This window comes from Hylaeus volcanicus, chromosome 5, assembly GCF_026283585.1.
Source record: "Hylaeus volcanicus isolate JK05 chromosome 5, UHH_iyHylVolc1.0_haploid, whole genome shotgun sequence".
In the NCBI taxonomy this organism is placed as follows: Eukaryota; Metazoa; Arthropoda; class Insecta; order Hymenoptera; family Colletidae; genus Hylaeus; species Hylaeus volcanicus.
The window spans coordinates 10,970,949-10,994,499 of NC_071980.1; the positions used below are offsets into that span (position 1 = coordinate 10,970,949).

The following is a 23,551-nucleotide window of genomic DNA, read 5'->3' on the forward strand; positions in this document are numbered from 1 at the left end:
TAATTATGCATTTATGAAATATAAGAAAAATGGTTTCAAAGGTGTTGATGGCCCCATCTAGTAGTAACATTATTAATTCTATATTTATTATAAATGCATATTTCGTACAAATTACAACATAGCTTCTTCCAGTAGATTTGAAAGATTTAAGGGACTTTCAATCATTATGATAAACTTTAGTATTATACGAAGTGTATACTGGTAGCCTTCGTTTATCAGGACTAATTGCTTCCCTCGACGAGTAGTAACGCCTTTCGATAACTTTATCAAAAAATCTGCTCAATTTAACAGACGAGCTAGACCCAGCAGCTAATGACCTCACTTGTCTGCAGTCCTACAGAAACAGAGTCAATTAATATCGAATGACTGTGTTGATGTTCGCGATCTTAAATTCTGAAACAGTGGGCATACTAAAAATATTTCATCAGCACCACATTCCTCTGCAATAGTTGAGGAACGTCTATAGACATTTGATCTCACTTCTGCAATTAAGTCTAGCTTAGTACCAACAACTAAAATTGGTATCTGTAAAGAAATATGTTCTTTATTTTAAATGTAACTAAAATTATATATTCATAGCACCAGTTATTTTTGGTACCTGTGTAGATCCTACAAATTTTTCAGGATCAAAATCATCGAATGGCTTTGATTTCAAGTAATTATTATCTTTACTTAATACTTCTTCAAGCCATTTTTGAAGATTCTGTTGTGATTTTCTATTTGTTAAATCATGGACCAGTATTATGCCTGTAATGTTAAAAATGGTTTTATGTTATTAAATTTTTAAATGCCATGTATTATTACTTCCACATTTTGAGTAATACCATTAGTGGGATTATAAAAGACGGATCTTGTATTTTTATGATTTTGACTTCCACCGATGTCCCATAATTCGATAAAATATCTTCTCTGATTAGGTGTTCCTTCTTTGTATTCGTGTAATTTAACTTCCACAGAACATCCTATGGTCCAAGAAGGATTGCTAATAGTCTGTTGCTGACATATTAAGTTTGTCAATGATGTCTTTCCAACGCCTGCAAATAAAAGTAAAGAAGAAATATCTGATAGTTGTCGTATAACCTACAAATATTATTGTAAAAAATACGAAACAAATCAAATATGATACCTTAATCAAGTAATAAATTATATAGGAATCCGACTTAAAGCAATACATATTAATAGTAATTACAATTTTATTCATGTGACACCTGTCAAAATTTAAATAACAATACTAATAAATAGATAACACACCATAAAACTGTGTAAAATACATTCTTACCAGAATCACCAACAACAATAATTTTAACTTTATCAATCGTAGCCATTAATAAGTTTTGTTAAACAATATAACAATGTATTCCTTCGTTTTTGTGATCTTCTCCTTTGACAGATGATCATACGAAAGTTTTCTATGGTGTATACGCATAACCTAAAAATTATTGCCGTCGTAAACAAGCGTCCGTCGGAACGGTACTTTATCGTTCTTAAACGGTCGACGTTATAATGAATTTTGTCCTTTCACTTTTTATATCTTTTTTAAGGACACACGGTTGAAATTATGATGTATATTTTAATTTACTACTATTATCGTTGATTCGAGATATTTGTAACAAAAGTACTATTTATGCAACTTTAAAGGTTAGTATTTCTCATTATAGTTTGAATAAAATCTAGTGAAAAGAGATTGTAATAAATCTTTCACTAATATTTTTCCTATATAATTAATGAGATATCAAAAGTTTTCAAAATTAATTATGGAAATAAATAATTTTACCAACTATTTTAATAATATCAGCTCTATTTATATGCAATACGTATTTGTTGTATGTATTTCCTTAACAATTTTAGTGATCTTGATGATATTTTCTTATACACAACTGCAAGAAAAATGAGTGGCGAAGAACGACTTGTTACAGAAATTCCCAGTAGTCTAAAGCAGTTAGCACGTTTAGTAGTGCGTGGATTTTATACAATAGAAGATGCATTGATTGTTGATATGTTAGTTAGAAATCCATGTAAGTATTGTATATAGTTATATACAAATTATATTGTGATTAATAAGATTATATGTTTCGCATGATTAGGTATGAAAGAAGATGACATTTGTGAACTTCTAAAGTTTGAACGTAAAATGTTGAGAGCTAGGATATCCACACTGCGTAATGATAAATTCATACAAGTAAGATTAAAAATGGAAACTGGTTCAGATGGAAAAGCACAAAAAGTCAACTATTATTTTATTAACTATAAGGTAAAATGTTAACAAACAATAGAACTTGTATTTTTTCTCTATTAATTAAATTCTTATATATATATATATATATATCCGTATTTTAGACTTTTGTAAATGTAGTAAAGTATAAGTTAGACTTAATGAGGAAAAGAATGGAAACAGAAGAGAGGGATGCTACCAGTAGGGCAAGTTTTAAATGTACAAATTGTTTGAAAACTTTCACAGATCTTGAGGTAAGTAAATTATCTTTGAAGTCTGCAACAATGTTTCTCAAATTATTCAAATTATCTCTAAATAATGAAGAGGGAGAAAGATAATATGTATCTGGTAATTTGAGAAATGATGCTGTAATACATTACAAAATAATCGACCACAAAATATTTATTAATGTGACATAATGTAGGCAGATCAATTGTTTGATATGACTACTGGTGAATTTAGATGCACATTTTGTCGCGAAGTAGTAGAAGAAGATCAGTCCGCCCTTCCAAAGAAAGACTCGAGGCTGTTATTAGCCAAGTTTAATGAACAATTGGAACCCCTTTATATTTTATTAAGGGAAGTAGAAGGTATCAAGTTGGCTCCTGAAATATTAGAACCAGAACCAGTCGATATTAATACCATTAGAGGGTACGTATTTTTAATTAAATTATTAACTTTCTAAACAAATTGTTATGCACGTTATTTATACTTCTTCTAGTATCGACACCAGGAAACCTAGTAGCCTGAGAGCACCTGGTGAACAATGGTCTGGCGAAGCTACAAGGTCGGCTGGTTTTATGGTAGAAGATACCAGAGTGGATGTTACGATCGGCGATGAATCCGCTGACGATAACGCAGCGAATAGAAGAAAGGAAAGACCAATTTGGATGATGGAAAGTACAGTTATCAACTCTGACTCGCAGGTATATTTATCTTTACTAAGCCAATTTTAATCTTATGTCAAGACTCCCTACTAAAGTAGGTTATATTTCTAGGCCGATGGAGTCAACACACAGGAGAACATTTTAGATAAAGCCGCAGCCACTGCCACTAATGCAACTATGACGAATAATAAACAGGGTGAAGATATTATGTCTGTATTGCTAGCCCATGAAAAGAAAGGAGGGACGAATGCGGCGGCTGCTATAAAATCTGTATTACCGCAAGAATCTAGCGATAGTAGCGATAACGAAGAAGTCGCTGAAATGCAAGCTATCGATACAGGTAATTGTAATTGTTCCAAATATATCGCGAAATTTGTATATGTCGTTCGAATACGTACATTTTTTTAAATTGTTTAGGAGATGTAGAAACAATGGATTCGGAAGACGATGATCTTGTACCAACTGTAACTGTTGCGGGGAAAACTGTTGCCATTGCAGACGTGAACGACACGTTAATCGCAGAGATGACACCCGTAGAAAAAGAAGCGTACATTCAGGCATATCAAGAATATTATTCTCACATGTATGACTAAACGAAGTACAGTCAACATTGTTAAATAGTTAACGATGTTTCGCAAGACTGAACGGTTATTGAAATCCTGTACTATTTTGTATAGTCGTAAAATAAATAATTTTCTGGGTTTGGTAAAAATTTGCGAACGTTTAATTTGATCGAGAAGTTTTCTTCGAGTACTTTCTTGCATTCGATAAATGAAAGATTTCAATTGGAAACTAGACTAAATTAAATGAACTCGATGTGTCCGCATTTTGCAATGCTTATATTTTTCTTCTAATATACAGATTATAACTCAACAATGCCATCAGTTTGTAATAAATGAACATTTACAGACACGTTATAATCACAATAAATCAAAATTAATAGCATACATGTCACTTCTGGTAAGGCGGGAAAGTTTTAAATATGCCAGATATAAATTATTTATAAGGCTTACTTGAAATCATTCATTTTTTTTTGTTCGCCTCCGCGTGAATTTCTAACCGACCACCACCATCGGGTAGAAATTCTAAGGCGATGTATATTTTTCGTATACTTTTCGCTTTTTTTTTTGTACTTTTTTTTGTTACATATCACTTCTTATATTAATATTTATTTACTTCCATAGGTTGCTGCGGACATACATCAGTATCGTAACCCTTTTATCTCTTGTACCTTCTTTCATTCTTTTTTTAATTCTTCAGCATTAACTTACATCAAAAGAATCCTAGAAACGATGCATTCTACATATATACAGTTTTTTTTTTACTATATCCTACTAATTTAATATCGTTCTATTGTGTTCTCAGTGAAATTATACTATTATAAATTATAGTAAATCTAAGATTTTTTTGAGGTAAATATTTGCCTTGTTAAGAATTATTTATTCTGGCTCGTTCAAACGCAGCCGAGCAAAGTCTTCAAATACGATATTATCATCGTCATCGTTAGAATAACAAGAATTCTCGTAACGTGTCCTGTCGACGCTTTTGTTCTTCTTCAAAGTAGCTTTCTCTTTTTCTGCCACTCCTACGAGTACAAGTAAAAGGGTACCGTAGGCGTTATAATATAAATTTAGAAATAACATTCTTTATCAAGTTCGCTTACCTGGAGCGGGATGCATTAACTTGAATGGAACATCCGTAACCAGTTCACCACCCAAAGTACCACAGTTCAATTTCACTCGCACGGAATACGAGATAACGATACCCATAGCATCGTTAGGAGCTTTACCCTCGGCGACCATAGTCGAAGATGCAAGATTTACATCATCATCCTGTGTGGAATGAATAAAAAAAGAGAATTAAAGAAATGTAACATAAGTTAAAGTAATTTCTTTTTAACATAGCGATCTCTTTTATACTTTTAAATGTCCGTCAAGAGCGATACCACGACGATCTTTGTTGCTGCTAGCCAATGGTACAAGATAGAACTGCTTTGTAAAGGATGCACCAGGTGTAATCGGACAGCCTTCGCGTGTTTCTAAGCTAGCCACGTTTCTTGAGAATTGGGTATTAACCATTGTTACCTCGCAATGTTGTACTACAAACATCTGTAAAATGCAAGGATATTAGGATATAATGTGGTAAACAATCCTAATGTTACTGCAAGCTGTTTAAATACCTTGATATTCTTTACTGCTTTCCGAGAGTTGTTGCTAACGATAACATTTGCAGCTACCTTTTCACCATGGTAGTAAATTTCCCTGTCGAGTGTAACTTCAAGATTCAATTTACCCTGAGAGAATGTGAATCCTTTGGAAACCAGAGAGCTGGGTAGTTTACGTCCCCTTGTAGGCGGAGCGTATTGAAGTTTCTTTATTGCCAATGCAACAGATGACCTTTTGTGTCCCTGTATAGACATTAAAATTCAGTTTCATACATGTTTTGTATCGCGTTGAATAGATGTGCGATTTTAACTAACACACTACCTTGTCCTCTTCATGTTCGCCCACGTATATTTTGACAGTGTAATCTACTCCCAATGGTTTTCCTTGATCATCGTCACCAGGTTGTAGCGTAACCGAACTGGGGGAGCTCTGTGGAAATTGGAACAGGAATGGGTATGCGGTTGCTCCGAGTCGTTTCAGAAGACGTTCTTGAACGGGCGTCATGTCCTGTTTTTCCTTCTTCATTGGCACTATTTGCTCACGACATAGGACGAGTTCTTTGCTGAATTTGACGCCCATGACCTCGTCCTCTTCGCGGCCATAGCGGAAATTTGTTGTCACCTTTGCAGTATAACAATAAATTACACACCATATTTTTAAATATTTACTTTACATAAGATGGTTGTTTCTCCTACCTGTCCATACACCTTCCGCCCTTGAAGATAATCATTTTCAACAACAATAATGCCATCAATGGGATCTACGCTATCTAAGTGATCGATGAAATCCCTTTTACCAAGGTAAACTGTGACCTTTCCTGTAATTAATACGAAAGCATAGCATTCTTAAAACATGATATAATTCTTACAAGTACAGATTCTAGAGTAGCGTATAGTAAGTTTTCTACTTATATAGATTGATTGATTATATAATTGAAATTAAACAACGAAATAATTCAAAAACTTACTGTACAGCTAAATATTGGTATCTTAAGCATCGGCATTTTATCACTTACCATTTGGAGTAGTCTTTTTGAATACTTTGATGGCTACAACACAAGCCAAAAGCAAAAAAGGAAACATTTGGCACTTATTTTATCCAATCAAATGAAATAGCAGATGTTTGTTTCCCGCCCAGAAGTGACAGTCTTTTTGCATGAACAGGGAACTTCATATAGTCTCGGAAGGGCTTCTTTACTCGAAGCCATACTACTAATAGCATTATTTTATTACACAAGTTAGTTAACGAGATTAAAACACACATGTAAGAATTTTGTTACGTGCTTCGCAGAGAACTGATTCAGTATCTCATGCACTTTCAACCTGGAAGGTGATTGAAATTTAAGAGTAGTGCAAAAGTTTGTTTATCGTTTCGTTTAGTGTATGGAACAACATTTGTATATAGTTTGTAAATATTTGTAAAAGAGGTAGTAAAAGTACAGAATACTCGAGTCATAAATATCGTAACATAAACATTTTACTTCACACATACATGCATCTTTACATTCAGAGGAAAAAATAAAGAAACACACGTGATCAGTCTTAGACTTGTATTTATTTTGATAATAAGTGCTTACATAATATAATATGGAGGTATTTTAATTGAAATTAAATTTCCTGAATGATCGAGGAATCACTTCGGTGAACTTCTTCACAAATTTTTCTTAATGGTAAACAATATCTATTGTTCTTCAAGTAGGTATTACTTATCATGAACAAATAAAACCACTTGTATTCCTTTCCCCTTTCGCATTCAGCAGTCCGTAAACACGGTATATCATGTACACACTATTGTGCGAACACCATTTAGTATTGTGTTCCCAAATCGTTCTGGTAACTGAAAGACACCTTTTTTTTGTGAATGAATAAGGCAATTGTTAATGCCCCTCTTCAAAATGTAATTTCGTAGATGGAGAAACAATTGTTCTTTCGATATATACTTCTTAGATAGTAATGACACAAATTTGTAACATGCTGACTCTTTCGGATAAATGTTTCTTGGTGCTCAATGCTTTTTTGATATGAACAAATTTCATGCCACAACAACAAAAAATGCATGCAGCAACCAAGAAAACCTCATTCATATCGACTGTAGTTTATTGTTTAGAATTCTTTTTTTCACGTAAAAAAAATGGAAAACCCAAAATAGCGCAAGAAAACGACATACGATATAAAAACGAATGATTATAAACTAAAAATTTTAAGATCAATATCAGTAAGTAATATATACTAGAATTATCGAGATAAATATGTCTAATAATAGGCACAGTTAAAGTATAGGTATGATATATTCATTATTCATTGTTTTATTATGCTACAGAAAGTCGTTGCTACCAGGGAACAGAAATATTTGCCAAATTTTATGAAATCTTTATTTCAAATACTCGTTTTTGACAATACGTTCGTACAATGCTATAGACTATATGTTACTTCGACCTCTTTACAAATCTTCGTATTCGCGTTTTAAATAGGATCTTTAACTAACAAAAAATTTTGTAATACATAGACAAGTTCAAACAAACGTAAGTTTCTATAACAAATGAAAGATATACGCTAAAATAATATGTTTTTAAAATTTAAAGAATCAGCAATTTGATCTTTATAAGAGGAACAAAAGTTTTTCGTATCTATTTAAAGCATTTTTTTTGTAATTTAATTCTATAGGTTATGTATGTTATTCAAGTTCGAACACATCCATCTTTGGGGAATGTTGCTTACAATGGTAATGTATATATGCAATAAATCATACACAAAATTCATATCACGACAGTAGAAATAAAGTTTCCTAAATACTTAGAGTACACTCGTTTTATACTTTCTACAAATAAGATATACATAAAATTCCATGAAAACAACTTTCCCCGGTATATGGTTTTAAATCTCGTCTTGTATGCACAGTACTTTTCGTGAAAGACCACGATGCACATTTTTGCATGTTTGACGTACAAGAGTATTTGTTATTGCGTATAATTGAGCAACATCTAATACAATTTATCATTAAATCAACCAAAAAAATTACTTGCATTCTTATTTTACCATTTATAACGTTTTCCGTTATGATGTGCAAAAAATGAACATTTACCTAATTTAAATCGATTATGTGACCTTACAGAGTCCTGTGCAAGCCGCCAAAGTTTTTTAGCTCCTGGCTTTAAGCATAGTTATACGCAGTGTATAACTTCTATATGCATTAATATTTGTACATAACTAGAATCATAGTACAGTTCCCTGATACCAGCGCATTTCTAACATCAGCCAGTACAAATATTGTTAGTTCATGTAAATTCAATAGTATACACTGTAGATTTTTTTTTGTAGTATCATTGCTGTTACTGCAAACCTACTAAACTTACATTACTAATTTTTTTCATTTTTTTTTTACCAGACACGTTTTCTTTTTTTTGTTTTTTTAATGTAAATCATAGTATGAATTTTCTTAAAGACGTTTTCTTGAACGAGGTGGTGCTGCATACCTCGACTTAAACTTCAAGCAAAATTTGTCTCACACAGTAGAAATCTATAATAATAGAAAGAAAAGACTAATAGAAAACATTATTACGTTCGTTAAGGAATTGAACGGTTGTTCTACATAGTTGAAATCAAGCAAGTTCGATATATAATCTCACCTAATATTCTTCACAGAAACATGTCCTTATAAATAAGAATCTTGTTTTAGGATAGGTCTAAAACAAAAAATTTACTTGAAATATAACATTTGAGAAGGATAAAGGTTTCAAGGTAAGAATTACTTACAACTTGGCGCAGCTGCAGATTCGAATCTCTTTTGTATCTGATCGTATGTAAATTTAACAAAAGCGTCGTACTGCTCGGAGAGCTTCATATTTAGAATCTGATCATATTCTTCCCGAATCTGTGTTTCTTGTTCCTTAAGCATTCGCTCACAGATCAAACCAACCTTTGAAGCAATGCATTATTTAAACAGGTCAGATATGAATACTATTAATATAAATTATGTCTTTTTAATAATAAATATATATACCTGTTTGAATGTAAATAAAGGTTTCTCCTTTCCACTAGGATTATAACTACATGAATTTGAACCGCACGCAGATGGACTCGAAGGGCTCGCAGGACCCTCCATGTCTGAAGAATCACCGCTATTGTTTTGAGGACTAAAATGCAATTGTTTGCGTCGATGTAGTCTCCGAATTTCCTCTCTTATATTGGCTGCCATTTTTTCTGTACATAAAAAAAGATTACTTTTACTTCAAATCATATGGCTCCATATAAAATTGTTCTTATTTTATATTGATCTTTCAAAGCATCTTTTTTGTGCAAATCCTAAAAGTTTGTCATGTAATGCATTTAAAGTTGGGATAATAATGTACTTTACCAGAACCATTAGGAACCATCAGTGTATTTAAACAGCCTTGTCATAGTCAGAGATGGGAGGTCACCGAATGCTTTGGAACATTATAATTGGTGGTACTTGTACAGTGCACGATTACCAAAATTGATAATAATACTTGTGATATTTGTTGAAATGTGTTGAACATATTTGGATTGATAGAATCAACTACATCATTGAACTTGCAATGGTTATTTAAAATGTTTAGAATAAACGAATTTTAACATTTGTAAACTAACAAATAGCAATATAAACTATGGAGGAAATCTGTACTCTAATTGATATAGGAGTAGCGTTTGAAATAAATCTACTCTTGTTTAAACTTATAAGACAACAAAAAAACAAGATGAATTCTCAAATGCTGGGTCCCTTTAGGTACACTATCAACTTGTGTATATTATACAGAATTTATTATACACGATGTTTGTAAAAATTCGTAACGAGCACAATAAAAGAAAGTCACGAGTAAAATTTCTGAAAGGTAAAATAAATTTGTTGACGATATCCAAGACGACTGTGTATAAATATGGAGAAGAGGGTAGTTGGGTTCCCCGATGTCCGTTACTACATTACCATATGATTTACGCGTCTCCCCCCCCTCCTGAACGCCCTACCCCTTCCCTGGCCCCCCTCCCTGTTTTAAACGTCTTGAAATCAAGTTTTAAATCGCTGGAACGGCCTCCTAACCACCCCCTTCTCTCTGTCACATTGTGCCGAGGAAAATAGAAAGAAACGGGGGGAAGAGCGAAATAAAAGTGCAGAATAAAAAGAAAAATGGCCGTTAGATTTGTAGTTAATTACCAGGCGTCAGTTTGTGGGTTACCTCGCCGAAGGGCGAGGGATTCTGTGGCCTGGAACTGGCCTGCGTCGATGTACCGGGGGAAACACACATCGGTACGCATCTTCGTCGTTTACTAGGACGTCCATGACTATGCACCGGATCGAACTCCAAAGATCTCTTTAGAGTGGCGCAGGCCATTTCTACCGTTCACCGTCCTGGTTCCACGACTGACACCCACAAGATAATTACGGGCTTAGCCCCGCGAGCCAACGATGATTACGCCGAAAAATACGAGCTGAACCACCGTGTACGCGCACCGCCTGAACAGTTTCTTTAAATGCACTCTAGCCGTTTCGAGTTCCTCCGGGCCGATCTCCGTGGATTTCCTCGTACGTTCGAGCAGGCTGCACCAAAACAAACACTGCGGTAAAACAATATGGCTGGCAACCACGGTTCATCGGCTAGGAACGACCACGGAACGAATGTCTCGACCATTCAGAGCACCATCTTTTCACTGGGCTACTGCTTGCATTCCGAAATGTATACGTCGCAGACTCGACTGAACGAGTCCCCTCGCCTCTGATTGGTCGACGCGTTGCACGATGGCGCTTCGTGCATATCCTTCCTGCGACCTTCTTTCAATTGAAATACGAATGATTCCCTGGTTCGCGTATCTTTCGAAATTTATTATTCACGAGCACGTTATTTTCTGATCGTCGACTATTTAACGGCTTTTAATCTCCCGATGCCCACGATGCAATTTTACGAAAGACTTTCTAGAGTTAGAAATAAAACACCCGATGCGATCCTTTTCGAAACCAAAGTAATTATAACGACAAAAATAAGATAAATTTTATGAATTAAATATATAGATCCCATTTGAGAAAATTCCAAAATTTCCTAATTAATCAATATTTAATTTGTATTAAATACAACTTAAAAATTACGAAGATATCGCCGAGGTAAATATGGAGGTTCGAAAATTCAGATTTTGTAAACATGCATTCGTCGATAAATATTGTCGCATACGTATTTAAATTCGAATTAAATCGTTGACATTTATTTCGCCCATTGCAAATAGAGTCTGTTATTTCGAATAACCCCATGACTCTTCCGTGACGAAATATTTTCTGATTAGCTCAGATTAGTTATCAGCGATGGGCAATTCTGCAGGTTCGTGCAATATCTTTGGTTTTCGTTTGAAAATGATCTGGTAAAAGCATGCGCATAACTTCCGTCAATCCCCCGTCTGTTGAGCTCAGTTTGGAGAAATTTAATCGGTGACAACCAGAATCCTCCGCCATTCTATATTCACAGTTTTTATCAAATTGTTATACGGTTTATCGTTTATCACGCAGCCCGTCCACAAGCACGACGAATAATGACATCTGTGGGAAGCCCTGTGGTGATTGCAGCTACGGCCAGACACACAGCGACTGTAAGTAGAAAAATAATATCTTTCACGACGTACTTTCTTTTTTGGTTATACCTGGCGCAAAGTTTCTAATCGTCCATAAGTGAATTATTATACAACATTTTCATGCCAGTGTCAAACGTCTGGAAAATATTTTTTTGGTACCTATTTATTATATTCTTTAGTTGATTATTGTCCCTAAAAGTTTAAAAGGTCTTGATACCAGAAGTAGATTTTTTTAAACGTCGAGCGTTTTATTTGATTAATACTTTTATTCGGGAAAATATTTTAAGACGTAAAAATAAACAATACAGAATCTTGATAATTCTATTAATTTTGTTCGATACAATTTTATTGGTCTGTTACAGCTTATATTTTTTCATGGATTGGGTGATACTGGGTAAGATGTAACGTATTATATAATAGTAATCGTATAATTCTATGATGTATACACCTACATGAATTTCATTTACTCTTGTAGACATGGCTGGGCCACTTCGTTGAGTGCAGTACGATTACCTCATATTAAAGTTATTTGTCCAACGGCGTACGTATACTTTTAATAAAAAGATAATTGATCACCAATGTACGAAATAAAAGTCAATGCATAATCGAATCTAATTATTTCAGACCAATAATGCCAGTGACGTTAAATGCAGGATTTAGAATGCCTTCTTGGTGAGTGAGCCAAATTACTATATACAAGAAGTTGAGGTATATTGTTCGTTAATATTAAAGTATAATTACTAATTTGTGTAACATTAAATATAGATTTATGGTTTGTTAAATATAGGTTTGACTTACGAACTTTGGAACCAAATGGAGTTGAGGATGAAGAGGGTATACGCAAAGCTGCGGAAATGGTGCACTCTTTAATTGCAGAAGAAGTTGCAGCAGGAATACCTACAAAACGCATTGTTATTGGTGGTTTTAGTCAGGGTGGTGCCCTTGCTATATATAGCGCTCTTACATTTCCAGAGCCTTTAGCTGGTATTATAGCTTTATCTTGTTGGGTTCCTCTGCATCGAAAGTTTCCTGATGTATGTATTCAGTAAGAAATGTATTATAATGCTATAATAATTGGAAATTTGTGTTTGCAATGCTATAATTTTACAACATTACATACTTTGTAGGAAGCAATAGGAAATAGAAACACTCCATTGCTACAATGTCACGGTAATTGTGATCCAATAGTACCGTACAGGTGGGGCCAGATAACCGCGACCTATCTCAAGGGATTCATGACACAAGCAGAATTTGTAACATACAGAGGAATGATGCATGCTTCCAGTGATGAGGTATATATGTACTTATAAACATTTTATAATTTGTAACAAATCGAAATAGATAAAGTAAGGTAAAAATAATTAAATTTGATTCGCGAACTTATAAATATTCTAATATTTATAGAACAAATTATTGCTTTCACAGGAAATGCGCGACATGAAGGCCTTCATCGAAAAAGTTTTGAAGCCGTAATAGTTCTATTAAATACAATATTTTAATCGTTAAACTTATTATCTTATTGTTCTTTATTCGATTAATTACTTCCAACTTTACTGCTACTTAAGTCTAGTGCTTGGTGAAGAAGTAAAGACAGCAGTAGATGAAGTGTTAAAATTCTAATGGATAAAACAGTATCCATAATGAATCATTATTTGCGGTAAATATTTATGTTTATTCAACTGATTTTTCGTCGTTTTAAGATACCAAAGTCGCTACCGTAATATGTCCAGTCTCTGATTTTACAATCAACGTAAATAATCATCGGTATTTCTTCCTCTAATTCTAAATGTTCTAGTGTTCTTGAAAGATAATAACAATCGAAGACAACAAATTATTTTACATATCTTGTATCAAATTTTTGTTGCGTTCAACTGTTCGTGTAAACAGAATAAGATGAATTTCAAATTGAAAATCTTCAAAAAAAATAATTATTTTGATTCATTTCCGAATAAAATTATTATTTCATAGTAAAGGCTATAATTTATCTGGGTTTAGTTAATTAATTTATATGTCAGGATAATTGTAAGCATTTAGATATTCTTTATAATACTTCCATTTTATATAAGTTACATATAAATATATATATAATGTAAAATTTATGAAATACTGACTTTTGTAGAAATGTTGTCTAGGAGACAGTAATATGGCCATGTAATTTGTGGTTATAAAATATAGTTTTGAAATCAACAAATTCGATAATTTTTAGTAAATTACATATTTGCGTATGATAATCGCAGAGATGTGTACATCAGATATGATAACATTGACACTTATATAAGTACAGAAGTATTATCTTTACAGTACTTATTTTATGCTTACAGAAATGGTACTACTATGAACAAGAGAAATTGCGGTTATCATTATTTATAAACCAAGTATCCAATTGAAAAGCAATACTAGGTGCATAATGCAACATAAAAATAATCACTCATTATGCGAATACTTTATTTGGTATTTTGTATAGAGGTATGTTATCATACAAGCATCGGGATCGTTTAGTCAATTTCCCTAAAGTAATACATGTTATCGAAGTAAAATCGTTACTTTCTGTATTTCCTTTAATCTTTAATCTTCATAATCAAAAATTATAGTGGCTATGATCAGCTAGTGTTGCTATCACAGAATAGTAAATTTCTTAATGTTATTGTAAACAATATGATAATTCAATGATTAAAGTTCAGTCAAGCGATTTACTGCTTTGTGGAGAACAATGGAGAACACAAGGTAGCATCGAATATTTTTAAGATTACGAGTATTTTGTACCTTCATTATTTACCCCTGTTCTTAATTTATTGTAAATGATCATGTTACTGTATGAATAAAATTTTTTTGTTATCAGTTTCACACATTCATACTTCATATATTGTTTCAATGGTAACTCTACATATAGCGTAGACAAAATTAAAATATAACATGTTTTTCTGCTATATAGTGTTAGAAAAACGACAAAAATAACATTAGAAATTAGCGTGACTAGAATCTACACGCAGAGATTCGGCCAGCAGATCTCCGTGTTGACAGTGGTGCCGTCTACGTTTCTATACTGTTCTATGCCCAACTGTACCCAATCACTGATATGTATACTACACTAATAGCTGATAGTGCGAGAGTACACATATCAGTGTCTCCACACTTATGGATGCTTATGCACACAAAACCTACGATTGAAATTGAATGAAAAATGTATTACAACTTTATCACACGATAAACCGTGAAATAAAACTGTAATACAATGAGAATGGAAGAAATACTACATTTCCTCGAATGACGTGGCAAATTGTTTTTTTATCCTGGTCATATTAATAAGCGTTCGTATAAATGAATGACATTCGTAGTTTGACTTCTGTTAATCGTACAAGTTAAATAAACAATTGTTTCATATGATGGAAACTAAAAATTCATCTGATATTTTGTGTTCATTGGAAAATGGAATTCAGAAGATCGTGTTGAATCGACCAAAAAAGAAAAACGCTATTAACAAACTTGTAAGCAATTTTCTGCGTTCAGTCTGTTGATACATCGTATTCATGATATGCTAATGTATTTTTTATTCAACAGATGTACGAAGAAATATCTAGAATACTAGATGAAGCTATTCAGAATGATAAAATATATGTGGTAGTCTTAACTGGGACTGGAAATTTTTTTAGCAGTGGAAATGATTTTCTTTCTTTAGCAACGAGCCAAGGCAATGATTCTGAAAGCTTAGAAAACACACTCAGTAATTTTAAGCAAGTATTTACACGATATTTTTGTAAATTACGCTATCAATTTTTATTCATGTATTTCAATTTCTATTGAGTTTATTTTTCAGAAATTTTGTGGAACGTATAATTACATTTCCTAAGCTTTTAGTAGCTGTTGTAAATGGTCCTGCTATTGGAATTGCAGTAACAATATTACCATTATTTGATATGGTATATGCATCGCATACGGTAATTTCTATACAATACTACATAAACTAAAATATTATTACTCTTACTACATTGTAATTAATTTATAACATGTTATTTTTGCAATACCACAGGCTACCTTCCAAACACCATTTACTAGTTTAGGTCTTGTTGCAGAAGGATGTTCTACATACACATTTCCTAAAATATTTGGACACTCTAAGGTGTTTAGTATTTCAATATTGTTACTTGTTATTAACTTCTCAGTTTTATAGTTGTTTTTTTACAGGCTGGTGATATGTTATATTTAGGTTATAAAATGAATGCTCTCGAAGCTAAGCAATATGGTTTAGTCAGCGAAGTATACAAAGAGGAACATTTAAATGATGTATGGATATATTTAAAAACAGTGTCTTTACTTTCACCAAAGGTACATTTCCATAATATTCGTTTTGTATAAAATAGCAACGTTAATGTTTGAAACTATTATGATTTTTTTTTCAGTCGATAGTGGCAATCAAGCATTTAGTTAGGAAATGGAACAAACAAATTTTATTGGAAGTTAATTCACGAGAATCTGCTGAACTTTTGAAATTCGTACAATCTTCCGACTTCATAGAAAGACTTATAAATATTATGTCGCGTAAAAGCAAAATTTAAAGGTAATAGATGTACATTTTTATTACAATTTTTATAAAATATACAACAAAAAATTAAATTGTTTTATTTAAAATAGAATTTTTAAATATAAATGTTATGTTATCAGACATATTTGACAACATGATTTCCTAAAAAAACATCGATATCGATTATCATAATTGAACTCGAATATTTAGTATTAAATTGTTTTTACCTGCATTACTTTATTCAGAACTGGGCGCTGATAATGTTCCCACTCTAAAAGTTGATTTATTGTTAACTTTTGTTGAGGTGTTTCACTTTCCAAAAGGAACTGATGTTCCCGAATATTTTCGTGATCCAATTTTTCTAATTTCTTTTCCATTTGTTTATAACCATTGCAAGGGCATTTCATTAGATCGTGAGTCAAACAATCTGTATCTCTTGTTAATGTAAATAAGTCCTAAAAGTAGCGCGCCTACTATTGATCAATACTGTTTTTTATTTGTGAATATTTCAAATATGTATAAAAAACGAACCTTCAATTCGCTCATAGACAATTTCAGAGACGCAAAGTTCTTTTGATCTACTACAGTTTCACTCAAGCCTGCTTTACTAACTTGTCTTTGAAAGATCTTTTCTTCAATGGTGCCTGTCGTTAGCAATCTATATAATTTATTATATTGCTTGAAAGACTCAATTTATATTGATACTTATTACAAATTTAAAATAACCTAACCGTAATATATACACATCTCTTTTTTGGCCATCCCTCCAGATTCTTGCCATAGCTTGAGAGTCAGATGCTGGATTCCAGTCTGAATCAAATAATACAAGTCTAGATGCTCCAGGCAGATTTAATCCAACTCCGCCAGCTTTAGCACTTAATAAAAATACCTCTGAAATAATCATATAACGATTCATATTTTGTAATAGTTAAGCTAAATGTTCGATTGTCCATACTAACTGCTGCAATCTGATTTTGAATTGAATTGTCCAATAATCTTTGATCTTGAGCTGTTTGGTGTACTACCATCTAATCTGAGGAACTGCACACTCTCCGTGTTACAAACAGTTTCTAATAAATCGAGTGTTTGCGTATAGTACGAAACTAATACTAATTTTTCATCTGTCTCCTTTAAATTTCTCATTAATGTTTGTATAACCGAAATTTTTCCACAATATGCTTTGTTTGAAGTACTACAAGCTTTTGCCCGTAACGTTTTTAAATCGTCATGCAAGAAATCATTCGACTCTTTATAAAATAAGTCAGGATGATTACAGATCTTTTTGAGAATTGTTATCACTGTTAAATGTGAAATGTTGTTGTTTGGTAGTACAGTTCTGTTAAACCAAGCATCTGTAACGTGCGAGTACAAGTGTTCTTGTTCATCTGATAAGCGACAAAATACAACTAGCTCATGCTTAGATGGTAAATATTTGTTAATCGTGTCTTGTGTGCGCCTTAAGACGAAAACTTTAGTTTTTTCATTCAGCTCGCTGGCTCTTTCTATTCCTAAAGATACCACGCTGGCAGGTGCGTGAGGACATCGCGACGCTACGATAGGATTTTCATAATAGTTTTTAAATTCGTAATTACTACCCAATATACCAGGATTTACAAAGTCAATTAGGGCAAAAAATTCTTGTAAATCATTTTGTATAGGAGTCCCGCTCAAGAGGATTCTCCTCTTACAATTCATATTGTTTAATACCTAGAGAAAAAAAATATGAATTAATTACATTCATTGCGTTCCTTTAAATAAAATTAATAACGCTACCTTTGCTGCTTTTATATCATTATTTTTTAATCTATGACCTTCGTCGCACACGATTAAGTCGAAAGCTATTTGTTCAAGTTCTTCTTCACATCTTATAAGCATATCATAGCTAATAATCATTATTGAATTCCGTGCTTGTTTCTTAAAATCTTTTACTTTGTTTTTGGTATTTACAACATATGGAAAGATTCTATGAAAACCCAACCAACGCCCGAATTCTTTGTTCCAGTTATCGCATAGACTACTAGGAGTTATTACTAATACATATTTTACTACAGGCTTTCCATATGGCCCCTTTTTTAATAGCGTCCAAATAATTGTAATGCATTGTAGCGTTTTTCCAAGGCCCATTTCGTCAGCCAAAATTGCACCAAAATAATTAGGTATATTCAAACCCATGATGCATTCATATAAAAATACAACACCATGGCGTTGATGTGGTCTAAGTGCATTGACTAGACAAGCATCTACAGAAACCTCTTCCTCTTTCTCTGGTACATCGTTTTCTATCCAACTTTTTAAGTTACTCAAGGAAGGCATTACCAGGGGATTGCATGTTAATTTGAGCCCTAATACAATACGAACATTAGTATTTCCCATCACGAATTTTTATTTTGAAAATTGTCTCTTAGCATTGCTATTAAGTTAAACCTTTTTTTAAAGATCCAAGGGGAAGACTGGATAAACAAGAGCTAGAAGTTTTCATCTTCTTTCTAGGTGGTTCTGGAATTAATTCTTTGATAGGCTCACTTGGTACCGATTGGCTAGATGTTGCTCTATCTATAATCTGCAAATATTTGTAAATCCACTTTGTGTGCAAATTATTTATGTAAACTGTTTATATTTACCTCGATCTCTTTATTATTGATACATATCCTAAAGCCTTCAACAAGATTTTCTGGATTAACCACAGTCCTCTGAATAACACCACCTTCTGAATTCTAGTTAATATAAAAGTAAATTTATGAATAAAAATATAAACATATTACCATCGTGTATATTACCTTTAGAACAGCCCATTTTCCAGTAACTTCTAGAGTCCCATCGTCATCCCACTTCTTATGTTTTCTTGCAGATTTTTTACCAATTACTACGTTAAATATACTAAACAAATAAATAAATAAATTATTAGCATTAAGGTGCTACGAATAAAATATTTATACACGTACATTCTACTATTGTTAACAAGGGAAGCTGAATTTTCTTCGTTGACCGTGTTATTTTCATTCGTCTTGATATGGTCATTTCTTTCCTGTAATTCTTCATTATCGCATTCGACTGGTTTCTTGAATAAATTAAGAACTCTCTTGGTACTTCTTCGAGAAGTTTGATCTGAACTTTCGAATGATTGATTAACAGTTTCTAAATTTTCCGTGGACTTGCCGCTAGTCGATTGCTGGCATTTTAACAGAGATTTGAAACCTCTTATTTGATTGTTCCGATACATGATAAGGTATGTACAGTTTGCGGTTAAAACTATCGCGATATTATGCCATACGATAACATATCACGTTTATTAAAGACAAATATTTATGTCCACAAAATTTGAATTCGCTTCGTTAGGAATTCTATTATGGTATCTTGTTTTGCGCCAAAATTCAAGATGGCGTTCCCGCGCAAAAGAGTTAGTCGGTATTTTCATCAAATTATATTTGATGAAACATTTGAAATTCAAGATGTTTCTGCAAAAGTAACGTAATAAATAACGTAATAATCGATGTTTACGGGTAATTTACGTGAAACATTCTTTTATTCTGGAACAGAATAAAATATTAATAGATCGCAAGACCTATTTTGGAACGTACTAATCTAAAGGATATCCTTATGAAACGACCGTTGGTGTTCACTAGTGAGCACACCTGACTATATTTTCATATTTAATTAATGGACGTGTGCAATCGTATTTGTAAAAAATTCAGAGGGGCGATATTTGCGTTAGCATGGATATATACCGTTAAATTGTTACAATTCCCAGGAACAAAATGTTTCGAGAGAATTATAGTGCTTCCAAATAAGGTATCTAAGGCCGTACAATTGGCATGTTTTGTAGAACGATCGATTAACAAATAAATTAAAGGAGAAATATTATGCATCCACCCTTTTCAGAGAGGTTCTGTGATAAATGAGAGAGCTAGACTGACGGAGTCGTAAATACATCTTTGACGACAAAATAAGAAGAAGATGTATTGCCTACAGTGGTTGATTCCAGTACTGCTTATACCAAAGCCAGTAAATCCAGCATTGCTACAAACGCATGTCATGTTCATGGCACTTTACCTAATCGGATTCTTCCTAGAACGAAAGCCGTGCACCATGTGTAGTTTAGTATTCCTTGTCGCAGTTTTCCTAATCTGTTATAGCGGGATTGGTAACTGCGTGCTTTGGAGTACGAATTGTGATACAGTGAGATGCGATAATAGTTAAAATTGTTAAGACAACGTTCCTAGGTTCTACAAATGTCATAACCTGTATTTCTCTTCTCGAAGGATATGTCAAAATTAGTTCTTCGATAAGTAATCCATTGAAAAAGCTAATATAGATATGTGTACACATTTTGCTATCGACTGTGTATATATATATGCATTAGTAGATGTATATAAATGTGAGTTTTTTATGGTTTAAAGACAGTTTCTATAGTTCTTGCAATTGGTATATATACATGTCATATGTGTACATATTACACGCTGTATACACATATACATGTTTATACATGCAATATATACAAATATACAAAACTGATAGGCCATAACAAATTTTTACATGATACGAAAAAGCTTCTATGTAAGGTCATAATAATTTAAGATTATGGAATGACTAAAATATATATCGTCTTTGTACATACAACTAAATTTAATTTCGATTAGTTTAATCTTTTTATGATGTATATACGATTATTTTCGAGTTAGAATTGTTGACCCTTGTAAATTGTATACTTTAAAAAACAAGACTTTCTTTGCTGGTTGCTTTATTTGAATAAATCTGTATGCAAAGAATTCGGTGGTTATGTAGCGTTTATCATGTGTGTTAATTGCCCACGCAATTAAAGTTAAATTCTTTTCAGTAATACGACTGACGACGTTATCGAAGAAACATTAAAACGGGAAAATTGTCTAATCGAAATACGCATACATATAGATTATATAGATGATCGCTATTCGTTGATCGAATACGACAAACAGTAGAAATAAGTATCGAATTAAAGCATAAAGTCTAAGTAATTCATTTTAATATGTATTATATTAAAGATACTGATACTACGGTAAAATTTGCAAATGGTTACTTTTGACTTGTTCATAAAATAAATATATATTTATTTTACCGAGCATACATAGTAGTGGAAATTAAAATGTAACTACTTGTATATTGCGTTTAATACATCTTTCCATCCAGTGCAAGTATTAACATTTCGTCGTTACTGTTGGAAAGTTTTAGCTTTTAACGATTACAACCAGGAAGTCTACATCGTACCGCTAACATATAAATTGCTACTTTAATTGAAGCAAAAGGACGCATTAGTATAAAAAGAAGTTTAGTTTTACTTTGTTAATGAAACCAAGTAATGGAAAACTTTTTGTTCAAAGCTTTCGCTTTAGCACAAATATGCGTCTGTGATGTTTCCAGTTCCATGCGTATGTCTTGTCAAAAATGATAAGTCTACCTTTAGAAAAATTAGATTTTCGTAGGTTATAACTGCAAACATCGATTGTCTATTTGCTTCTGCTTATACTATAACATATTAATAACTGATAATTGTACAATTTGTAATTAATTGTACACATTTGTAAGTAAGTTACATTTTGCAAGTAAATGTACAATGTAACAGGAAATAAAGTAAAGAAATACTTTGATTCCCATGTTCTATGTATCGAAGGTAATATTTACGAGGACGATCGGAATAATAATGCCATTAGTTTATGAAAGATTTATTTATTTTACATTAAAATATTATTGTGGTTTACCACGACCGAAGCCACCACGGAATTCAACGTCACCTGTACCCGCGCCAACATCAGCTTTTTTGTCACCAGGCCCTGCTGGACCTCCGGGTCCTCGTCTATATCCGGCACGATCTTCCGTCGGCCTAGAGGTTTCGCTTCTCGTAGCTGCTGCTGGTCGTGGCCTCGTGGTTTCTGACCTGGTTTGCCTCTTCAAAGTGGAAGGTACAATTTCAGGAGGTAGATGCAAGTATCCACGCAAATATTCAATTCCGTCATTTGTCAGATACCAATAGAAATGTCTCCAGGCAAACTGTTCTTTGACATACCCTCTAGATTTTAGAGACTGCAACATCAAATTAACAGGAATTTAATATAAATGGAGTATATCAAGGTTTTGATTATTGAAACTCTGATTAGCAGAAAAATTCTATACGTAACAGACTATAATAGAAAGATTTCAGTAATTAACAAAGTGAGTTGAATAATAATGGTTGGATATAAATATTACCTGCATTGCCTTAATAACTTGAAGATTTGGAATAGTTTCCAATTCTGGATGTTTTGGTGCATGGTAGTCTTTCTTTGCAACCATAACACCTTCCTTAAAAAGGTATTCGTAAATTGCTACACGGTTCTTTTTTGGCATCAACATCCTGAAAATAACAAAGTAGTAGTATAAAAGTTATTCGCTATTATTGTAGATACGATTATTTACTTTAGATAGTACGATAGAGAAAGCAGGATGTTTATTAATCAAATTCTGGATATTTTGTACTTGTACTTAAATTTATTAAAGAACATAACCATGTTTATAGGTTATACAAGATGTTTATACGATTTCGTGTAGAACTTGTAATATTTCCGTTCTGGCAATAAAAATAACGCACTTTTTTAATACAGAGTAGAATATGTTTGCATAACAAAATGTAAGTTTTCATTAACAATATATGAAGATACGAACATTCTCTGCGGTTAGCTTCATAATGTCAATATTGTTCAATACAATAATAACGAAGAAATACCGATCATATGAAAATTCTTTAATTCAACGAAGACAGAGGAATTTAACGAACATCCTAGTTTCTCATAATATTTATATACGGCTACGATTAAAACAGATATTATATGAAATCCAACGTACTTGACGTTTCAGCGCGAGTCTTATATCGGAAAGAAACTCTGCTCATGCACGATGTATCGATATATCGTTCGAGACTAACCGGAAACAGTGACTATATTTCCAAATGAAATCGTATATAAATATATCCAAAAATATTTTGGTAAATAAATTGTAGATGTAATAAAAACATTTAGCCCTGAAACCTTTAGTATTATTCATCCTGGATAATTATAATAATTTAGATTGATACATGTTTGAATTGAATGTAATTGTTAAATGTAATTGTTAAACGAGGTATTAAATATGTTTAATCTGAATGCTAGGCGAATCATTGAACACGTATGGAAATTTGTATTTAATTTATTCAG

At 32.6% G+C, this 23,551-nt stretch overlaps 9 protein-coding genes across 14 annotated transcripts; 4 read left to right on the forward strand and 5 right to left on the reverse strand.

Moving 5' to 3' along the window:
- Nucleotides 1-64: 64 nt before the first annotated feature.
- Nucleotides 65-1,420, reverse strand: LOC128877696 (rab-like protein 3). The gene is made up of 5 exons (XM_054125233.1): nt 1,280-1,420; nt 825-1,034; nt 599-747; nt 412-525; nt 65-334 (listed from the first exon to the last, which is right to left on the reverse strand). The coding sequence occupies exons 1-5, from the start codon at nt 1,323-1,325 to the stop codon at nt 158-160; spliced, it is 696 nt and encodes a 231-aa protein (XP_053981208.1). The 5' UTR covers nt 1,326-1,420; the 3' UTR covers nt 65-157.
- A 75-nt stretch (nt 1,421-1,495) lies between these two features.
- Nucleotides 1,496-4,067, forward strand: LOC128877691 (general transcription factor IIE subunit 1). The gene is made up of 8 exons (XM_054125224.1): nt 1,496-1,638; nt 1,849-2,015; nt 2,085-2,251; nt 2,338-2,466; nt 2,637-2,863; nt 2,934-3,138; nt 3,211-3,439; nt 3,517-4,067. The coding sequence occupies exons 2-8, from the start codon at nt 1,889-1,891 to the stop codon at nt 3,690-3,692; spliced, it is 1,260 nt and encodes a 419-aa protein (XP_053981199.1). The 5' UTR covers nt 1,496-1,638; nt 1,849-1,888; the 3' UTR covers nt 3,693-4,067.
- Nucleotides 3,920-6,440, reverse strand: LOC128877692 (arrestin homolog). The gene is made up of 7 exons (XM_054125225.1): nt 6,280-6,440; nt 5,960-6,081; nt 5,586-5,885; nt 5,279-5,506; nt 5,019-5,207; nt 4,763-4,931; nt 3,920-4,684 (listed from the first exon to the last, which is right to left on the reverse strand). Exons 1-7 carry the CDS (start codon nt 6,344-6,346, stop codon nt 4,539-4,541), a joined length of 1,221 nt encoding a protein of 406 aa, XP_053981200.1. The 5' UTR covers nt 6,347-6,440; the 3' UTR covers nt 3,920-4,538.
- Nucleotides 6,441-6,799: 359 nt separating this feature from the next.
- Nucleotides 6,800-10,968, reverse strand: LOC128877697 (akirin-2). 2 transcript variants are annotated; one of them, XM_054125235.1, is made up of 5 exons: nt 10,434-10,968; nt 9,264-9,463; nt 9,017-9,179; nt 8,890-8,946; nt 6,800-8,802 (listed from the first exon to the last, which is right to left on the reverse strand). In XM_054125235.1, exons 1-4 carry the CDS (start codon nt 10,609-10,611, stop codon nt 8,936-8,938), a joined length of 552 nt encoding a protein of 183 aa, XP_053981210.1. In that variant the 5' UTR covers nt 10,612-10,968; the 3' UTR covers nt 6,800-8,802; nt 8,890-8,935. The 2 variants fall into 2 exon arrangements, with proteins under 2 accessions (XP_053981210.1, XP_053981209.1); XM_054125234.1 differs by having other exon boundaries at nt 6,800-8,780; nt 10,434-10,967.
- Nucleotides 10,969-11,507: 539 nt separating this feature from the next.
- LOC128877695 (acyl-protein thioesterase 2) lies at nt 11,508-14,677 on the forward strand. Of its 2 annotated transcripts, none has more exons than XM_054125231.1 (8): nt 11,508-11,586; nt 11,772-11,851; nt 12,196-12,227; nt 12,309-12,374; nt 12,458-12,505; nt 12,621-12,867; nt 12,961-13,125; nt 13,259-14,677. In XM_054125231.1, exons 1-8 carry the CDS (start codon nt 11,571-11,573, stop codon nt 13,304-13,306), a joined length of 702 nt encoding a protein of 233 aa, XP_053981206.1. In that variant the 5' UTR covers nt 11,508-11,570; the 3' UTR covers nt 13,307-14,677. The 2 variants fall into 2 exon arrangements, with proteins under 2 accessions (XP_053981206.1, XP_053981207.1); XM_054125232.1 differs by lacking the exon at nt 11,508-11,586 and adding an exon at nt 11,655-11,693.
- Nucleotides 14,678-14,813: 136 nt separating this feature from the next.
- LOC128877694 (enoyl-CoA delta isomerase 3, peroxisomal-like) lies at nt 14,814-19,061 on the forward strand. 4 transcript variants are annotated; one of them, XM_054125228.1, is made up of 7 exons: nt 14,814-15,318; nt 15,392-15,564; nt 15,648-15,768; nt 15,861-15,950; nt 16,016-16,156; nt 16,231-16,388; nt 18,789-19,061. In XM_054125228.1, the coding sequence occupies exons 1-6, from the start codon at nt 15,214-15,216 to the stop codon at nt 16,384-16,386; spliced, it is 786 nt and encodes a 261-aa protein (XP_053981203.1). In that variant the 5' UTR covers nt 14,814-15,213; the 3' UTR covers nt 16,387-16,388; nt 18,789-19,061. The 4 variants fall into 4 exon arrangements, with proteins under 4 accessions (XP_053981203.1, XP_053981204.1, XP_053981202.1 ...); XM_054125229.1 differs by having other exon boundaries at nt 18,843-19,061; XM_054125227.1 differs by lacking the exon at nt 18,789-19,061 and adding an exon at nt 17,123-17,260.
- Nucleotides 16,379-19,732, reverse strand: LOC128877690 (DNA repair and recombination protein RAD54B-like). The gene is made up of 10 exons (XM_054125223.1): nt 19,295-19,732; nt 19,130-19,229; nt 18,974-19,066; nt 18,777-18,912; nt 18,126-18,694; nt 17,312-18,059; nt 17,084-17,243; nt 16,884-17,010; nt 16,580-16,807; nt 16,379-16,514 (listed from the first exon to the last, which is right to left on the reverse strand). The coding sequence occupies exons 1-10, from the start codon at nt 19,570-19,572 to the stop codon at nt 16,440-16,442; spliced, it is 2,514 nt and encodes an 837-aa protein (XP_053981198.1). The 5' UTR covers nt 19,573-19,732; the 3' UTR covers nt 16,379-16,439.
- A 257-nt stretch (nt 19,733-19,989) lies between these two features.
- LOC128877582 (bladder cancer-associated protein) lies at nt 19,990-21,515 on the forward strand. The gene is made up of 2 exons (XM_054124997.1): nt 19,990-20,141; nt 20,232-21,515. Exon 2 carries the CDS (start codon nt 20,307-20,309, stop codon nt 20,547-20,549), a length of 243 nt encoding a protein of 80 aa, XP_053980972.1. The 5' UTR covers nt 19,990-20,141; nt 20,232-20,306; the 3' UTR covers nt 20,550-21,515.
- Nucleotides 21,516-22,032: 517 nt separating this feature from the next.
- On the reverse strand, nt 22,033-23,363 carry LOC128877581 (40S ribosomal protein S10-like). The gene is made up of 3 exons (XM_054124996.1): nt 23,205-23,363; nt 22,572-22,716; nt 22,033-22,406 (listed from the first exon to the last, which is right to left on the reverse strand). Exons 2-3 carry the CDS (start codon nt 22,713-22,715, stop codon nt 22,071-22,073), a joined length of 480 nt encoding a protein of 159 aa, XP_053980971.1. The 5' UTR covers nt 22,716; nt 23,205-23,363; the 3' UTR covers nt 22,033-22,070.
- Between the last annotated feature and the right edge of the window lie 188 nt (nt 23,364-23,551).

What these genes read in the sequence shown, in the direction of transcription:
- LOC128877690 (XM_054125223.1), bottom strand. Translation starts at nt 19,572, where the DNA reads ATGTATCGGAACAATCAAATAAGAGGTTTCAAATCTCTGTTAAAATGC. An exon ending in CTTGTTAACAATAGTAGAAT is followed by an intron (nt 19,230 to 19,294) that starts GTACGTGTATAA and finishes TTATTTGTTTAG; the next exon opens with TATATTTAACGTAGTAATTG. An exon ending in GAAAATGGGCTGTTCTAAAG is followed by an intron (nt 19,067 to 19,129) that starts GTAATATACACG and finishes TATATTAACTAG; the next exon opens with AATTCAGAAGGTGGTGTTAT.
- LOC128877695 (XM_054125231.1), top strand. An exon ending in AAAGTTATTTGTCCAACGGC is followed by an intron (nt 12,375 to 12,457) that starts GTACGTATACTT and finishes TAATTATTTCAG; the next exon opens with ACCAATAATGCCAGTGACGT. An exon ending in GGATTTAGAATGCCTTCTTG is followed by an intron (nt 12,506 to 12,620) that starts GTGAGTGAGCCA and finishes TGTTAAATATAG; the next exon opens with GTTTGACTTACGAACTTTGG.
- LOC128877697 (XM_054125235.1), bottom strand. Translation starts at nt 10,611, where the DNA reads ATGGCCTGCGCCACTCTAAAGAGATCTTTGGAGTTCGATCCGGTGCAT. An exon ending in AACCCACAAACTGACGCCTG is followed by an intron (nt 9,464 to 10,433) that starts GTAATTAACTAC and finishes TTTTATGTACAG; the next exon opens with AAAAAATGGCAGCCAATATA. An exon ending in CTTTATTTACATTCAAACAG is followed by an intron (nt 9,180 to 9,263) that starts GTATATATATTT and finishes ATTGCTTCAAAG; the next exon opens with GTTGGTTTGATCTGTGAGCG.
- LOC128877582 (XM_054124997.1), top strand. Translation starts at nt 20,307, where the DNA reads ATGTATTGCCTACAGTGGTTGATTCCAGTACTGCTTATACCAAAGCCA.
- LOC128877694 (XM_054125228.1), top strand. Translation starts at nt 15,214, where the DNA reads ATGATGGAAACTAAAAATTCATCTGATATTTTGTGTTCATTGGAAAAT. An exon ending in AAAACGCTATTAACAAACTT is followed by an intron (nt 15,319 to 15,391) that starts GTAAGCAATTTT and finishes TTTATTCAACAG; the next exon opens with ATGTACGAAGAAATATCTAG. An exon ending in TGTCTTTACTTTCACCAAAG is followed by an intron (nt 16,157 to 16,230) that starts GTACATTTCCAT and finishes TTTTTTTTTCAG; the next exon opens with TCGATAGTGGCAATCAAGCA.
- LOC128877696 (XM_054125233.1), bottom strand. Translation starts at nt 1,325, where the DNA reads ATGGCTACGATTGATAAAGTTAAAATTATTGTTGTTGGTGATTCTG. An exon ending in TATTGTTGTTGGTGATTCTG is followed by an intron (nt 1,035 to 1,279) that starts GTAAGAATGTAT and finishes TTTTATTTGCAG; the next exon opens with GCGTTGGAAAGACATCATTG. An exon ending in AATTTGTAGGATCTACACAG is followed by an intron (nt 526 to 598) that starts GTACCAAAAATA and finishes ATTTCTTTACAG; the next exon opens with ATACCAATTTTAGTTGTTGG.
- LOC128877691 (XM_054125224.1), top strand. Translation starts at nt 1,889, where the DNA reads ATGAGTGGCGAAGAACGACTTGTTACAGAAATTCCCAGTAGTCTAAAG. An exon ending in TTATCAACTCTGACTCGCAG is followed by an intron (nt 3,139 to 3,210) that starts GTATATTTATCT and finishes TTATATTTCTAG; the next exon opens with GCCGATGGAGTCAACACACA. An exon ending in AATGCAAGCTATCGATACAG is followed by an intron (nt 3,440 to 3,516) that starts GTAATTGTAATT and finishes TAAATTGTTTAG; the next exon opens with GAGATGTAGAAACAATGGAT.
- LOC128877581 (XM_054124996.1), bottom strand. Translation starts at nt 22,715, where the DNA reads ATGTTGATGCCAAAAAAGAACCGTGTAGCAATTTACGAATACCTTTTT. An exon ending in AAGTTATTAAGGCAATGCAG is followed by an intron (nt 22,407 to 22,571) that starts GTAATATTTATA and finishes TTGATGTTGCAG; the next exon opens with TCTCTAAAATCTAGAGGGTA.
- LOC128877692 (XM_054125225.1), bottom strand. Translation starts at nt 6,346, where the DNA reads ATGTTTCCTTTTTTGCTTTTGGCTTGTGTTGTAGCCATCAAAGTATTC. An exon ending in AAGCAGTAAAGAATATCAAG is followed by an intron (nt 5,208 to 5,278) that starts GTATTTAAACAG and finishes TGCATTTTACAG; the next exon opens with ATGTTTGTAGTACAACATTG. An exon ending in GTTAATGCATCCCGCTCCAG is followed by an intron (nt 4,685 to 4,762) that starts GTAAGCGAACTT and finishes TTGTACTCGTAG; the next exon opens with GAGTGGCAGAAAAAGAGAAA.